General features: G+C 34.1%; 1 protein-coding gene across 1 annotated transcript in view; it reads right to left on the bottom strand.

Annotated features, from left to right (window-relative positions):
• The window catches only part of PIGK (phosphatidylinositol glycan anchor biosynthesis class K), a gene marked incomplete at both ends in the record, with an annotated part of 104,237 nt that overhangs the window by 27,754 nt on the left and 61,318 nt on the right, over positions 1–15,165 (bottom strand). The window contains one exon of the mRNA XM_080692975.1: positions 2,801–2,885. Coding sequence (XP_080549101.1) covers positions 2,801–2,885 — 85 coding nt within the window. The remainder of the gene's footprint in view (positions 1–2,800; positions 2,886–15,165) is intronic.

The raw sequence follows: 15,165 nt of genomic DNA on the forward strand, positions 1-15,165 counted from the left end.
TATTTTATAGTTCTTTCATTGTTGTGACAGATAAATTTCTCCATTTCCATTTCTGTGTGTTTACTGCAAACACAAACTTCCAATTTTATTTAGTTTCTATTTAACTATCTCACCACATTCTCTCATTAATTTTATTGTTTACAGCTTGAGTCTCTTAGGTTTCCTAGACATACAGGATTTGCTAGGAATACTACAAAAATGGTAAATAATTTGTCAGTATAAAATGGTAATAGCAAGAATCCTAACCATAAAATGTAGTTCAAGTAACATACATAAGAAATTAATTACTAAAATGACTGAGACTCATTCTTCTCTCTCTCATGCTGCTCCTCATATTACAGCCTCTGCCCCTCTTCTTTCCTCAAAAGCCTCCATTTCTTCTGCAGCTTCTAAACAGTATTAGCAGTGAGAGTCTGTGGATTCTGATGAATGGGCAGTGGGAGAGTAAAAAGAGGTCTGTTTTCAAGGTACCATTAAAAATATCATCTATCCATTGAGGTATATGCATGCATGGCACAAGGCCAGATACTGAAAGAAGTACCAAAAAATCAAGCTCGTCCATAAAAATAATCAAATAGGATATATAAGATATGTAAATAAACAGACCTTTACCCATTTCTGTTTTAGAGTACGAGTCATTTATATATAAAATGACTCGTACTCTAAAACAGAAATGGGTAAAATATGATGCAAGACTGTTTCTCATTAAAATAGTTACAAGTAGAGGTTATTTATATACTACAATAACACTATGACTTAGATATATCATAGATTTAAAAGTTTTTTGGAATTGGCTGAACTTAATTATCACATTATTATTCTTATAGGGACAAGCTTTGTGTGTTTTTTTGTTTTTGTTTTTGTTTTCAAATAATCCCTTACAAATCAACTCCTGGCAACATTGTGTGTGTGTGTGTGTGTGTGTGTGTGTGTGTGTGTGTGTCTACAGAAAGAGAGAGACCAACCAATGGTAACAGCCAAGTTATAGTAGAGTCAAAAAAGGGACATTGCAGGCAGGCAACACTCTGTGGCAGATGATCAGAACTGTCTGACACAACTTGAGCTTGCTATAGCAAGAAAGTCTAACCTATTCCGGTGTTCTCTTCCCCATGAAACAAGCCGTTATATAGACTTGAACAGTAGTTTCAAAAAAAAGGGAATAAAAAGAATAAATAAAGAATCTGGGATTCATGGTAACCTTTTTTGACTATCCCTTGAGAAGAGAATTACAATTGTTCAATAAAAATCAAAATGAAATAAATTCTTTTCATGCAAAATTTTTGAAAGATTGAAATTTCATATAATTATTATGCTGCAGAATTTTAATTACAATGTTTACAATTCAATATTAAAATGAATAGTTTCTTATGCTGCCAAAATTCTCTCTCTCTCTCTCTCTCTCTCTCTCTCTCTCTCTCTCTCTCTCTCTCTCTCTCTCCTCCCCGCTCCCTCAAATTTTCACCAGGGTTAAAACTTTTCATCTTTAAATTCACATAGTGTATAACAGCAAAACACAAATGTTATATAAACCAGGTAGTTTATTGGTTCATTCATGCTATAAAAATATTACTGACATTTCCTCTGGTCAACCATCTTAAAGGTTAATTCTTATTTCCGCGTTCAAATTTTTTTCCAGGTGAACTGTTCTGAGCAGGTTCTATTTAACTATTCTGAGCAACCACAAACAGTTTCATTGCTCACTCTTACTGTTAAGAACATATTGACTTGCTGCCTGCTCTGCTGTTTAATTCATTTATGCTGATAGTCAGGCATGAAGACAGAATTTTAAATGTGACATTTGCAGACTGTTCGGTCATTTAAGCTCTAACAACACTAGGGGATTCCTGACATATAAACTGGACCTGATTACCAAGCACAGATGAGATTCCCAAAGGGGAATTTTTTTTTACTTTTTTATAATTTCTTACAGAACTTTAATACTATGTTTTATTATCAATGAAAAGATCCATATAGTCAATATTTAAAGTAAAAGTTTATTTCTATTAATAAGCTCAAACTGACATTTATAATCAACCCAATTAGCAAATTTTAAAAAATCTTTTGATTAAAGGACAAATGATAAGACAATAATAGTTAATATTCACAAAAATTCTGATATAGAAGGGCTTTTGATATGAAAAATCTGCTAAGTATAAAGGCTATATAACTATAGTCAAAAGACCATTTAAAATTATTAGATTCTGTCCCAGCAGGGCAGAGGTTATATGCTGTCAAAATTATAGTACAAACTCTAAGCTTAAATACTTACAACACTGACTTTTCTAAAATTATCATTATGTAGAAGGGATGATAGAGTCATTATAATTGGAAATGAACAAATTGCCCACATGACATTTAGAATTATACTTTACAAGGGTTGATAATGGAGTAGGGTGGAAGAAATAGGGCAAGACTGTTTTCTCTTTTTAGCTACTCCAAAAAATTACACCAAATAATATTTTTCAGTTCTTTCACCTTGCAACTAACAAGTATTATGTATAATGATTCAAAATGAAAGTTGTCTGAAATTAAATTTTGTTATTAAGCAATGCACAAAAGATAATTCTGACTACCCTGCATTTCACACAAGTAAGAATTCTAGTGTTACGCAGCAAGTAACCTTTTAATATTCTGCTGTAAAAGAGACTTTTAACTGTAATAGGTGTAGCCTAAGTAGGGATAGACAGCCTAGAATGCCTCTCAGCTATAACACATTGATTCTGAAAAACCTAACAAAAGCAATTATTTTCCTGAGATTAAAAATGTTGTTTCTTCCAAGAGAACAAAATGGAAAGCAAACCTGATGTATTATCTGAGCTACAGGAAGTTGCTCAGCAAATTTCAGAGGTTCCATTAGATCCTGATCCATTTGGTCTTCCTTATGGCTGGAAAAGAGGAATTAAAAACCCAAAGATCAGGCAAATAATATGTTTAAATATGGAAAGTATTTAAATAGAACAAATGTGAAATATATTAAATACATGTATACATATTTCTTAACAAGTCTTTGAAATAACTAGTAATTATCAATAAACTCTGAAAAACCATACAACAAAAAATTTTAAGTGACATGACCAAAAATGTATTCAGACTACATTTAATAACTACATAATAAGATTAGGTAACATCATCCAAATTCTCAATACCTACCTTTCACTCTGCAGCTTAAAAATGTTAGAGAGCCGGGCGTGGTGGCGCACGCTTGTAATCCCTGCGCTTGGGAGGCAGAGACAAGAGGATCGCGCTGGTTCGAAGCCAGCCACGCGCACTGGCTTAGGAGACCCTGTTTCCAAATAAAAATGTAAAAATAGGTCTGGGAGTGTAGCCCGGAGGTAGAAGGGCTTCCAGGAACCCCAGTACCACCAAAAGAAAAAATGTTAGAGAGCTTTCTGTTCATAGGAGGTGACTTCTTTATCAGAGCAGTTGAAGGTTTTCAAAACCTGGCTCTACCCTAGGTGAGCCTCACCTATAATAATACTTTCTCAATCTGCCAGTCTGTTTTTGTGACCCTGTTTGGGCTTTGCACTTTCAGAACTCTCTTACTTTCCCCATGACATTACATCTGATTAGGCCAAACATAAATTCTCTTCTAGGTTTGTTCTTAGCCATCTAGATGCATTTTTTTTTATTTAATTAAAGGCAGAAACCACATCTTAATCTTCTTTGTATATTCAATTTTTACCATATAATACTCAAAAAATAAAATGAAATAAAAAATAAAATGGAAATAAAAAATAAAAAATAAAATGAAATAAAAACAACTCTCTGATGGTTTATTTAAAGTAAGAAATATTGGCCAGGCGTGGTGGCACATCCTTGTAATCCCAGTCCTTGGGAGGCTGAAACAGAAGAATCTCACAGGTTTGAAGCCAGACTCAGCTACTTAGTGAGGCTCTCAGCAACTTAATAAGATCCTGTTTCCAAATAACATATATATATAATATATATATAATATATATATAATATATATATAGGTCTGGAAGTGTAGCCTGGAGGTAGAAAGCCCCTGTGTTGTATCCCCAGTTCCACAAAAATAAAAAATAAATAAGAAATATTTCCTTCCATGTCTACGTTTAAAATAAGATGGAAATTTATATAATGGATACCTAATGCAATATAAAATAGTAAGGTACAGAAATAAGAATTTTAAGATATCTTATAAAATGAAATGAATTTAACAAATATCAAATATTAAATATTTAGTAAATATTTTTAAAATATTGACCATTTTAGAAGGACAATGGTGGCATTATCCTGTAATCCTAGTACTTGGGAGGCTGAGACAGGAAGATGGCAATTCAAAGCCAGCCTCAGCAAATTAACAAGTCTCTCAGCAACTTAGTGAATCCGAGTTCCAGATAAAAAATATACTTTGTGTGTGTGTGCTGGGGATACTTTTAGAAATAGCAAATAAACATTAGATTTCAAGACACACAAAAAAACCTAAGCATTTCTTACCATTTTTCTGCAAATTACACATCAATTTTAAATTAAATATATGTATGTATTTTATTGGTACATTGTAATCATACATCTTAATGGGGTACAAAGTGGTAGAGGCATACATGGACACATCACCACTTCCCACTCCATTCCCTCACCCTTCTTCCTTCTCATGTTTGGATTAGTGATTGACTTTGATATGTTTGTTAAAGTTAGGTCGCCTTATTTGCTCATCTATAGCTTCTCCTCCTTTGTCTTGAGTTCCTCCTGTAACCCATTTTCTTCCTAGCTTCCAAATATTAGGGAAAGCATCAGACTTTTTACTTTTTGTGACTGACTAATTTCACTGAGCATAATGTTCTCTATTTCCATCCATTTCCCTGCAAATGATGTAATTTCGTTCTTCCTAATGGCTGAGTAAAATTCTACTGTGTACATATTCCATAGTTTCATAATCCATTCATCTGTTGAAGGACATCTTAGCTGGTTCCATAGTTTGGCAATTTGTGAATTGTGCAGCTATGAACAGATAACGCATGCATTAATTTGGTAGTTCGGTTTCCATTCTTTTGGGTAAATAGTATTGCTGGATCATATGGTAGGTTCACTCCCATTCTTCTGAGGATCATACTGTTTTCCAAAGTGGTTGCACTAAAGTGGTAAGCTTCTTGAGTTCTCTGTATATTCTAGATATTAGTCCTCTATCAGATGAGTAGTTGGCAAATTTTCTCCCATTCTGCTGACTCTCTGTTAAGGTTCTTGATAGTTTCCTTTGCTGCACAGAAGCTCTTTAGTTTAATGCAACCCCATGTATTGATCCTCCATTTAATTTCTTGTGCCTTTGAGTCTTATTGAGAAAGTTCTTACCTGTGTTTATGTGTTGAAGTGTTGGTCCTATGCTCTCTTCAAGTAACTGCAAGGTCTCTGGTCTTATTTTCAGATCTTTGATCCACCATCAGGGTGAGAAAATGGGGTTTATTTCCATTTTTCTGCATATGGTTAACCAGATTTTCCAACACCATTTGTTGAAGAGGCTATCTTTTTCCTGTGCATGTTTTTGGCCTCTTTGTCAAAATCAACTGACTCTAAGTGTGTGAATTTGTTTCTGAGTCCTTTATTCTGCTCTATTGGTCTATGTGTCTGTTTTTTACCAATACCATGCTGTTTTTACTGCTATGGCTTTGCAATATAGTTTGAGGTCAGGTACTGTGATGCCTCCTGCATGGGTCTTATTTCTGAGAACTAAAAACCTAAACTTTGGGGTTTTTGGAAATAAGTAAGATTGGGCTAAGTTTTGAGGGCTGCTAGTTATGGAAATATGAAGAGAGCTCTGGAGTCTCTCCCATAAAAAAGGGAGATACACAAATAAAGAACTTCAAGAACCTCATATCTAAGTAAAAGTTTGTGTATATCTTATAGGACTGACATAATATAATTAACTTAATTTGAAGGGAACTTTGAAGATTATTACTAATGCAAACAAAAAAACTATTCCAAAGCATTATGGTTTATAAAAAGTAGAAAGGTGGTTTCAAGGGATAGGAGAAAGGGATACTGGGAAGTCACTATTTCATGGGAAGAGTTTCAGTTTGCAAGAGACAGATGGTTGTGATGGTTACATGATAATGCAAATTTTGTTAATATCAGTGAACTGAATGCTCCAAAATGACTAAAATAAAAATTTTATGTTATGTATCTATTATGAGTTGAATTATACCTCTCCCACACACTCCAAAGGGCCTATTTTGAAGCCCTCAGAATGTCACAATATTCATAGAGTCTTTACAGAGGCAACTGAGGTTAAATGAGGCCTTTAGAGCGGGACACAATTAGTATCCTTCTAAGAAGAGAAGATTGAGTCACAGAGACAGAGTAATGGTCACGTGAAGACAGCAGAGAGGAAAATAGCCATCAACCCAGGGAGAGAGGCCATGGAAGAAATCAGTACTGCAGATAATTCCTAGCCTCCAAACTCAAGGAAATATACTTGTTTAAGCTACTCAACCTGTGGTACTCTGTTACAGAAATACTAGCAGAGCAATACAATTATGTTTTATCACAGATACTGACAAAACAAAAAAAGCCAAAACATTGCTTGAAAGCATTTCACAATGTACACTTCAAAAGTCTACCCACATCTTCACATACAAAACACATGGAAACAAAAGAAAAAAAATTGGACATCATCACATTTCAAAACCTTTGTGTGTCAAAAAACACAATCAAGGCAGTGAAAAGAACACCTACAGAATGAGAGAAAAATTTTACAAGTCATGTATCTGATACATATTACAACTCAGTAAGGAAAAGATAAGTCACTCAATTAAAATTTTTCCCTTCCACATCAAGGGTACTTTTATGTAAAACACCTTTTGGGGATTCCTTTTTTTTACTGGGATTTATGGTGGGAAGAATTCAGTGATCACTCAATTTGATGCCATGCCCTGATTCCTTGTTAAGGCACCAGTAGTTTCAGTGAATATCTGCTGAAAAACTGGATGGAGATTAGATCACTGACTGTAACTCAAAAGACTACAGAGAAATATGAAAACATCACTCTTTGTTAGTTATTCCAAAAATCTAAAGTAACAATGTAGAAGATGAAATACATTTTACTCCAAAAATGTTTGTCATTTACTATAAAAAATTTCTTTATACAAAAATACTTGAAATTTGGCAATTCATTTTGAGTAACTTTTTTAAATGTCAAGAAAGTATTATGAAAATTTCTAAAAAATTTCCATATTTTATATTTTGTTTTTTGTTAAACCATTGAAAGATACAGATTAATGACAATCCACATCTAAATATTTCAAGCACTTATCAACTAAGGATATTTTGAATTTTTTTCATAATTGCCACATATTTTCAGAGTCCTTCCTTTGCAATAAACAAGTGCCCTTGGGTATCACTATGGACTCGAGTTTTTTTGTTTATTCAATGGTTCTGCAATCAATTGAGTGTTCATATTGACTTTCTTGAAAATGTTTGTCTATTGTTTTCTTGCTTTGTAAGTTGCTATCAAGAAGTAAGGTAGCAGCTTGATGCTCGTTCCATTTATTTTCATTGTTAGTGTATTTTAATTAATATTTTTGACACTTTGTTTTCATAATTCAAGCATTGAACTAAATATAATGAATTTTCTCTATTTTTCCTCTGATTCTTTTTACCTCTCCTCTTTTTTTGTGTCATTTTCTTAACTCATTTATTTCTATTCTTTATGTGCCTTACTGAACTTTTGATAATAACTATTTTCCTTGGTTACCTTGTAATTAGTTCTCACTTCTCAGATGATTTTTGTCTTATTTTATCAATTTCTTTCTTTCTTTTTTTTTTTTTTTTTTGGTGGTATTGGGGTTCCTGGAAGCCCTTCTACCTCTGAGCTACACTCCCAGACCTATTTTATATTTTTACTTGGAAACAGGGTTTCCTAAGCCAGCACGCGTGGCTGGCTTCGAACCTGTGCAATCCTCCTGTCTCTGCCTCCCAAGTGTGGGAATTACAAGCGTGCGCCACCACGCCGGGTCTTATTTTATCAATTTCCAAAGTTCTGCCAACTCCTGTTTCACACGTACTCCTGTTGTCTATTTCCATTGTGAGTTTTTAAATGACTGGCTCAGGGTGCCCTTTCGTGATGCAATTGCTTGCTTAATACACGTTATTCACATTTAAGTAATGATTTTCAGTTTTCTTCTGTTTTCTATTTTTTTCTCCTACACCTGACCTTTCATTTCTTCTTATTTTTGCATTCATTCTTTATATGTATCTGTATATATTCAAAATTTCCTAAGAAGGATTGATAGTAATTTTTTATTTTATCCTTTTAGTAAATTCATACAGATACTTGTTTTTCTTCCTTTTGACGATAATTTACATTTGCTTTTTCAAAATTAGTAGTGTCAATTTATCTTGTGATGAGGAAAAGATGATTTATTTGGTTTCTCAGTTCAACAGCACCCTCTTCTGTGGCTATGCTGGCATGCAGATTCTTTAACAAATGGTACTTTTTATGGTGGTGGTGGAACAGAATTTGTATGTTTTTAATACTATCTTATTTCCATAAAGCCCTTATCTTCAGTTGCTTTCTTCCTTCTCTTTGCTAATACCCCAAGGGGTACCACCAACTCCACCCTGTCCCTTATTAGATGTCTTCCATTCTCCCAGAATTAGTGCTTTCACCAAGACAACCACCTAAGGTAACCTATACTTTCTGATAAAGCTTATAGTACAATTCAGACAGAGAAAGCTACAAATGATCATTTCAATTTACATGAGGCTGCCATTCCCAGATAACTTGGAACAGTTCTCTTGTAAACTGGCCTTTTTCTTGAAGTCATCCTAGTATTCTTTTTATATAATATTTTGAGACATTTCAGGATAATTCCTATAAGGATAACCTTTTTCCATTACCTTTTTTTCAAGGTCTATTTAAATAATTTAAGAATGGAATAGCTTCTGCATAGAAAAAGCTGTGCAATCCTAATTTAACATTACTATTTTTTCTAAAAAGTGTTTTTGTAGAAGACAAATTAAATTTGCTACCATCTCAAATAAAAATACAATTAAAATATTATCCAAATCCTCTGCATAAACAAAATATAGCTGGCAAATTATGAAGCCTATGAAATTAGTATTTATAATCCCTCTTTGTGTATTTTTTTCTCTTTCTTAAATGCCCAGTGTCCTCAAAACTCTTTCCCCTCTGTGCTATCAAACCATTCCTGAAATAATACCATAAAATCATTTATAGTGCCTATGCATAAGGTCATTTCTGACTCATTAAAGTTTTTACTCTATAATGCCATATTGAAATCAGATTGTTCATGGATAAAAATGGCATAGCTTAATGCAGACTAAAGAACAAAGCAGCCGGGCGTGGTGGTGCACGCTTGTAATCCCAGCATTCAGGAGGCTGAGATAGGAGGATTACAGTTTGTGGACAGCCTCAGCTACTTAGTGAGGCCCTTTGCAACTCAGTGAGACCTTGTTTCAAAATAAAGAATAAAAAATAGGGCAGGCAGTATAGCTCAGAGGTGGAATGCCTCTGCGTTCCAGCACCACACACACACACACACACACACACACACACACACAAAACAAAGCCTCTTCGAAAACACTGAAAAACCCAACAAAACTTACAGGAAAGCAGAGACACTGCATTCTATTAGATACAAACTAAAAATTAAGGTTATTAAATAATTCAAAATACATCTACATTAATTCAAAATCATTAGGAAGAAATTCTCCAAACATACCAAAATTAGGAATCTAACCCAACACTTAGTATAACATCTTGAACATAATAAATTAAAAGAATTACTTACAACTAAGAATATAAAATAAAGAAATCAAATTAATTTCTTATTACAATCTTTAAAAAGGCATAGAAAAATGTTCAATTATAAACTGCTTCTTAAAAAATGTTTAAGTAGTCACACAGTCTACAACACATATTGTGCAAGATATAATGGACAAACTTGGAACTCTATGACATTTCTGAAAATTTAAAAAGACACTCTAAGAGAGAAAATATACTTTATTGGTTAATAGGGACAGACACAAAATGCTATTACCATGCTAGAAAGGTCCCCAGAGTCTCTGAAGATTATTTTTGTGAAGACAGGTTATACACCAGTGAGAAAACAATCTAATATATCATCTCCCATGATGATATATTCCTTGCACTGCCATTCTTCTAATTAACTAAAATTCAAGAGAGAATGCCAGGCGTGGTGGGACATTGTTGTAATCCCAGCATTCAGGAGATGGAGACGAGGATGGAGGTTCGTGGCCAGCCTCAGCTACTTAGTGAGGCCTTTTGCAACTCTGTGAGACCCTGTTTCAAAATAAAAAAAAATAGGATCGGGGATGTAGCTCGGAGGTAGAATGCCACTGGGTTCCATTCCCAGTACCACACACACACAAAAAAAAAAAAAAAAAATTCAGGAGAGAAGATATGAAAACATGACCTTGGTTGGTTATAAGCTGCTTTGAACAGCATACAGAAGATGCTGAACTAGAAAGAGATGTAATGTAGCCAGGTATGGTGACACACGCTTATAATCCCAGCATTCAGGAGACAGAGACCAGAGGATCGCAGTTCACCAACAGCCTCAGCTACTTAGCAAGGCCCTTGCCAACTTAGTGAGACCCTGTTTCAAAATAAAGAATAAAAATTAGGGCAAGGGGTGTAGCTCAGTTGAATGACCCTGGGTTCCATCCCCAGACTCTCAAAAAAGTAAATAATAAATTAATAAATAAAATTAAAGACTTAAAAAAAAATAAAAGGAGCTGGGGGTGTAGCTTGGAGGTACAATGCCCCTGGGTTCCATCCCCGGTACTGAGAGAGAGAGAGAGAGAGAGAGAGAGAGAGAGAGAGAGGGGAGAGGAGAGAGGAGAGAGGAGAGAGGAGAGAGGAGAGAGGAGAGAGGAGAGAGGAGAGAGGAGAGAGGAGAGAGGAGAGAGGAGAGAAGAGAGAGGAGAGAAGAGAGAGGAAGGAATAGGTAATATGAGGTAGAAATAAAAGTACAATGCCCCTGGGTTCCATCCCCGGTACTGAGAGAGAGAGAGAGAGAGAGAGAGAGAGAGAGAGAGAGAGAGAGAGAGAGAGAGAGAAGAGGGAGGAAGGAATAGGTAATATGAGGTAGAAATTAAAAAGTTAACTCCCAAGAGAATTAAGATTACACTAATTTATGGCCCAAATGTTTAAATGCTATTTATTTACGGTCATATTGTAATGTAGACCAAAGGATATATTCCAAGTAATTCAATAAAGCTAACAGAATAAAATTCCAGAAAACCAAGCTCTAGTTCTCACTAAAGGGATGTTAGAAGTAACTTCATGTCTGATAGGAGTTGAAGGTGGGCTTTCCAAAGCTCATACAACCTGCTAACTTTTATGTATACAGCAATATCTTTGTAGTATAATCGGTAATTCTAATATAGTATTCGAGGGAGGCAGGGGAAAAAATGCCAAATTTATTGTGCACTTACTGTGACTCCATGCTACTAAGTCTATGAGGAATTATGAGTCATTTTATTTGACTTTTATTTGACTTTAAAATTTTTTTTTATTTTTATGTGGATCATATTGAAAATGGCATACATTCAGACTGTGCTTGGTGCCCTCTCCCAACCCCACTTCCCCTCCCCCTCTCCCAAAAATGAGTATCCAAGTTAACCATGCTACATTCATACTTTTACACATATTCGAATGTAGCAGCTCCTCCATTAATCAACCTCAGCCTTCTTCCTCTCCAACTCTTTCATTCTAGCTTTGCTGAGGTTTCCCCTCCACTATCTGGAGTCTCTCTAGTATTCCAAATACTCTCCAGTTTGGGCATATTAGAGAAAACATACGTCCCTTCTCTTTCTGTGTTTGGCTAATCTCACTTAACATAATGTTCTTCAGGTCTTTCCATCTTCTTGAGAATGACATGATTTTGCTCTTCTTTATAGCTGAGTAGAATTCCATTGTGTGTATTTCCCATAATTTTGAAATCCATTCATCTGTTGATGGAGACCTAAATTGGTTCCATATTTTGGCTATTACAAAATATGCTGCTATGAACATGGGTATGCATATGTTATTGTAGTTCTCTGGTTTCAACCCCTTTGGAAAGATACCTAGGAGTGGTATAGATGGATCATATGGTGGGTCCATTCCCAATTTTCTAAGGAATCTCCACACTGTTCTCCATAGCAGCTGAACTAGTTTGCATTCCCACCAACTGTGTAAAAGAGTTCAAATACCTATCTATGTATTCATGAAAAATTTATAGACATCTCTAAATTGTTTCATTAATAATATTCTACTATGTGTAACTCAGCCACTTGTTTTTTCATTCAGTTACACAAGGAACAAATATAGCCTGTCACTTGCTTCATGTTCTGCGAGCATTTTTAAATGGCTGAAAAAATAAGGCTAAAAAGGAATGACATTTCGTTGACAAGTGAAAATTATTTCACATTTAAATTTCAGTGTTGCATACAATAAGAGTTGAGTATTTAAGATCGAGACCATACATGTCCAACAAAGGATAAGATACTACCTGACCCTTTTACAGAAAGTTTCTCAATTTTTGTATTAGGACAGTTATGCAGAAGTAGACTTGCTGGGTCATATATTATGTACATTTTAAAGTTTCTTTAAAAACAACCAAATTGCTATCCAAAGTGGTTGTATCAATTTATACTGCTACCAGAAATGTATAATTTAACATTTCCTTTCACTGTCACCACTTAATTTTTGCAAGAAATTGTTTAAAAAACACCTTTATATTGTCCTTGGACAAGAGTCTTTTTCCAAACTGTGCTTCCTTTGCTTGCTTTTCTATTTTTTTTATCAAGGCATTGTTTTTTTTTTATACTTTCATTGGTGCACTATAGTCTCACATCATAATGCAGTTCAGAGGGTTAGTGATATACATGTATATAGCACTGGGTGAGCCTTCCCCTGCCTCCCTCCTCACTCCCCTCTTCTTCCCCATACAGGAGATTGAGATTGCCACTGATGTATGTACTGATGTCAGTGAAAGTGATTCCTTCACTGTGATTCTCCTCCCATAGACCTCCTCCCTCACTTCACTGGAGTTTTTCCCTCATTATCTGAAGTTCCTCTTGTATCCCAATTACTCCCAAGCTTTTGCATGACAGAAAACAAATGACACTTCACTTTCTGTGACTGGTCAATCTCACTTAATGTTCTCCAGGTCCATCCATTTTTCCATCAAATTACATAACTTTGTTCTTTCTTTATTGCTGAGTAGAATTCCATTGTATAGATATCTTATAATTTTGTAATCCAGTCATCTGTTGATGGAAACCTAGGTTGGTTCCATAATTTGGCCATTATTAACTATACTGCTATAAATATGGATATGCATGAATTACTATAATATGCTGATTTCAGTCATTTTTTAAAGATACCCAGGAGTGGTAAAGCCAGATCATATGGTAGACCCTTTCCCAGTTTTCTGAGGAATTCTCCACATTGATCTCCATAATGGCTGCACTAATTTGCAATCCTACAATAGTGTAGAAGAGTTCCTATTTCCCCACATCCTTGCCAGCATTTATTATTGTTTGACTTCTTGATGACTGCCATTCTAATTGGGGCAAGAGAGAATCTTAGTGTAGTTTTGATTTGCATCTCCCTGACTGTTAATGATGCGGAACATTTTTCATGTTTTTATTGGCCATTTGTATCTCTTCTTTTGTGAAGTGTCTAGTTCAATTAAGGTACAGTTATTTAGATAATCTGGGTGCAAATTCTTTGACATCTGTGTTGTGAAACATTTCAACAATACTTTTCTTCCATTTGTTTCGCTATGATATTTTAATTTTGTTTCAGTATACTTTAACATTTTTTTCTTTTATTAGCTATGCTTTGGGTGGCATGCCTACTTTCCCTACTCCTAAATCAAAAAGATTTTCTCCAATAGTTTTAATGTTTTCCTTTATGCATTTATACTTTTAATTCACTTATAATTTATTTTTAAGTACAGTGTGAAGGGAGAAACTAATATTTTTTCCTCTGTGGCAAACCAATTGCTTCAACATGGACTTTTTAACCTATCTATCCTTTCTTCCAATTTGTTTAAAGCCATATATCATATATTATTATGCATGGTATTTGAGAGGATTTATAAGTTGCTGCATATTTACTTATATAACCAGAACGACTATCACATTATTTGAATCATTGCAGCTTTAAAATAGAAAGTCCGTGTCAGATAGAATAAATGTTTTGCCTAACACCAGTCCTGCCCACATGCCTTAGTCTTCTATATGGCCCTGGCTATTCTTTCTCCTATACTAATCAATATGAATTTGATGAACAGCTTATAAAGTTCCACAAAAAACCCTGGAAGGACAGAATACAGTAGAGTCAAGTACATATCTGGGATCAAGATAGTTAGCACTTCTGCTTATTGTGTGACAATAAGTTGTTTGAGGATTAAGCAAGTTAATAAATTTGAACATAGACTAGTTCTGCGCATTAAATAAATACTGAAATTTTAAGAGAAGTTACATTGTATTTACAAAATTATATAGTTATATGATAATTTATTCTTATCTCTGAATATGGTTTACCTTTGTGTTTACTTAAGTATTCCTTTATGTTCAATAATTTTATAATTATTTTCATAAAGAAGATGACGAATTTATAAGATGTATATTCAGGTGGACTATAGTTGTTGCTTATGTTTTCTAATGCATAATATAAATGATATATGATATATAATTAGATATAATGTACATTTAAATTTCCAAACATGTTTCAGATCATTGTTTTGCTACTGATTGCAACAATTACATTAAAATCAGGAAAAATACATATTTTTAAGATTTTAATACTTTTTAGTCCCTACAACTTGCTTTTTATGGTCTATTATGGGTTAATATTTATAGATATTATATTTGATCTTAAGAACATTTGTTTCTATTCAATATATTAGGTCAGGCTTATAAATGCTATTCATATCAATGTTAAAACTTTGGAAAGTTTTTTAAAATAAATTTCTGATAATGTGATACTGAAATCTTCCACTACAATGGTGAATTCATCAATCTCCTTTTTATATTTATTTATTTATTTATTTATTTATTTATTTATTTATTTATTTATTTATTTTTGGTAGTACTGGGGTTCCTGGAAGCCCTTCTATCTCCGGGCTACACTCCCAGACCTAGTTTATTTTTTGGAAACTGGATCTCTTA

This window comes from Muscardinus avellanarius, assembly GCF_963383645.1.
Source record: "Muscardinus avellanarius genome assembly, chromosome: 3".
NCBI classification, from domain to species: Eukaryota; Metazoa; Chordata; class Mammalia; order Rodentia; family Gliridae; genus Muscardinus; species Muscardinus avellanarius.